Here is a 1,009-nt window from a genome sequence, read left to right as displayed (position 1 = left end):
AAAAAAAAAAAAAAAAAAAAAATGCGATCCCTGAGAAAGTCATTCTTTAGCATTTCTTCATCACTGTCCACAGCAAGGCATACTAACCCCTCTGCATGGTGGCGTTCCTTGAAGACACAAACCATATCGTGTCCATCTTTTCACTGTTAGCTCCTAGGACAGTTCCAAGCATATTAGAGAAGTTCAATGCATTTTGTGGGGCTGAACTGGATACCCATGCAAGCAAAGTCACACAGACATCCTCACAGACCTGGGAAAGACGGCTCAGGCCAAAACAGCATCTCATGTGGAGATCCTCCAATGAACCCACATTCCTGGTTTTGCACTTACTGAAGAGCCTTCTCTGCTATGTGTGGTTGAGTCCTAGGGGTCACTCCAGTTACTTCTCATGATGTAACTGAATCCACTGTCATTCTTGCTTGTCAGCCTTTTGTGAAGCTCATCAGCGGGGAATCGGCCCCATGGGCCTGGGTGAACAGATGTAACTGAACCTCCTTAGATGAAGTCCAGGGAACAAGCTCTTGGGATGCCCACAGGTACGGCCATATCAGAAAACACCAGCTGACCTTCCTCCACTTTCTCATAGATCGTGGTACAGGGTATTTGGAAAATGAATTGTACCCCATATTTGCAATGAATGGGCTTCAGGACTGCATTCTTACCTCTGTAATCCCCATACAGGCTAGGAAGGAGGATGTGATTGGCCCAGGGATAGAAATCCTGAAGAAGTTGGATTTCCGAGAATCGGGGCGAAAAGGTCTTCCGGATAGCTTGGTGGAGGTAAAATCTATTGGAGTTCTTTACAGAGCAGATTGCAGTCATCAACAGGGTAAGGAAAAGGATTTGTACTAGTTTAAAAGAGGAAAAAAATGTCATAGTTGAGTGGTTAACTTAGAAATCCTCTATGTCTTTTTCTTCATTTTTCCTAAGTCTATAGACTTATGCAGGTCAAAACCAGTCAAAAATTGGCAGTTTCATATGGTTCAGTCTAATAATTATAAATACACAC

The 1,009-nt window shown here is 43.3% G+C and overlaps 1 protein-coding gene across 1 annotated transcript in view; it reads right to left on the bottom strand.

The window, feature by feature from the left end:
- PKD1L3 (polycystic kidney disease 1-like 3) overlaps window positions 1-1,009 on the bottom strand; it is a 116,138-nt gene that overhangs the window by 38,572 nt on the left and 76,557 nt on the right. The window contains 3 exon segments of the mRNA XM_011976817.1: window positions 384-450; window positions 452-546; window positions 549-848. Of these exon segments, the coding sequence (XP_011832207.1) occupies window positions 384-450; window positions 452-546; window positions 549-848 (462 nt within the window).

This window comes from Mandrillus leucophaeus, unplaced genomic scaffold (assembly GCF_000951045.1).
Source record: "Mandrillus leucophaeus isolate KB7577 unplaced genomic scaffold, Mleu.le_1.0 Scaffold17, whole genome shotgun sequence".
Taxonomy (NCBI): Eukaryota; Metazoa; Chordata; class Mammalia; order Primates; family Cercopithecidae; genus Mandrillus; species Mandrillus leucophaeus.
Note: the sequence above shows the minus strand (reverse complement) of the source record. Positions and strands in the feature narration are given on the sequence as shown.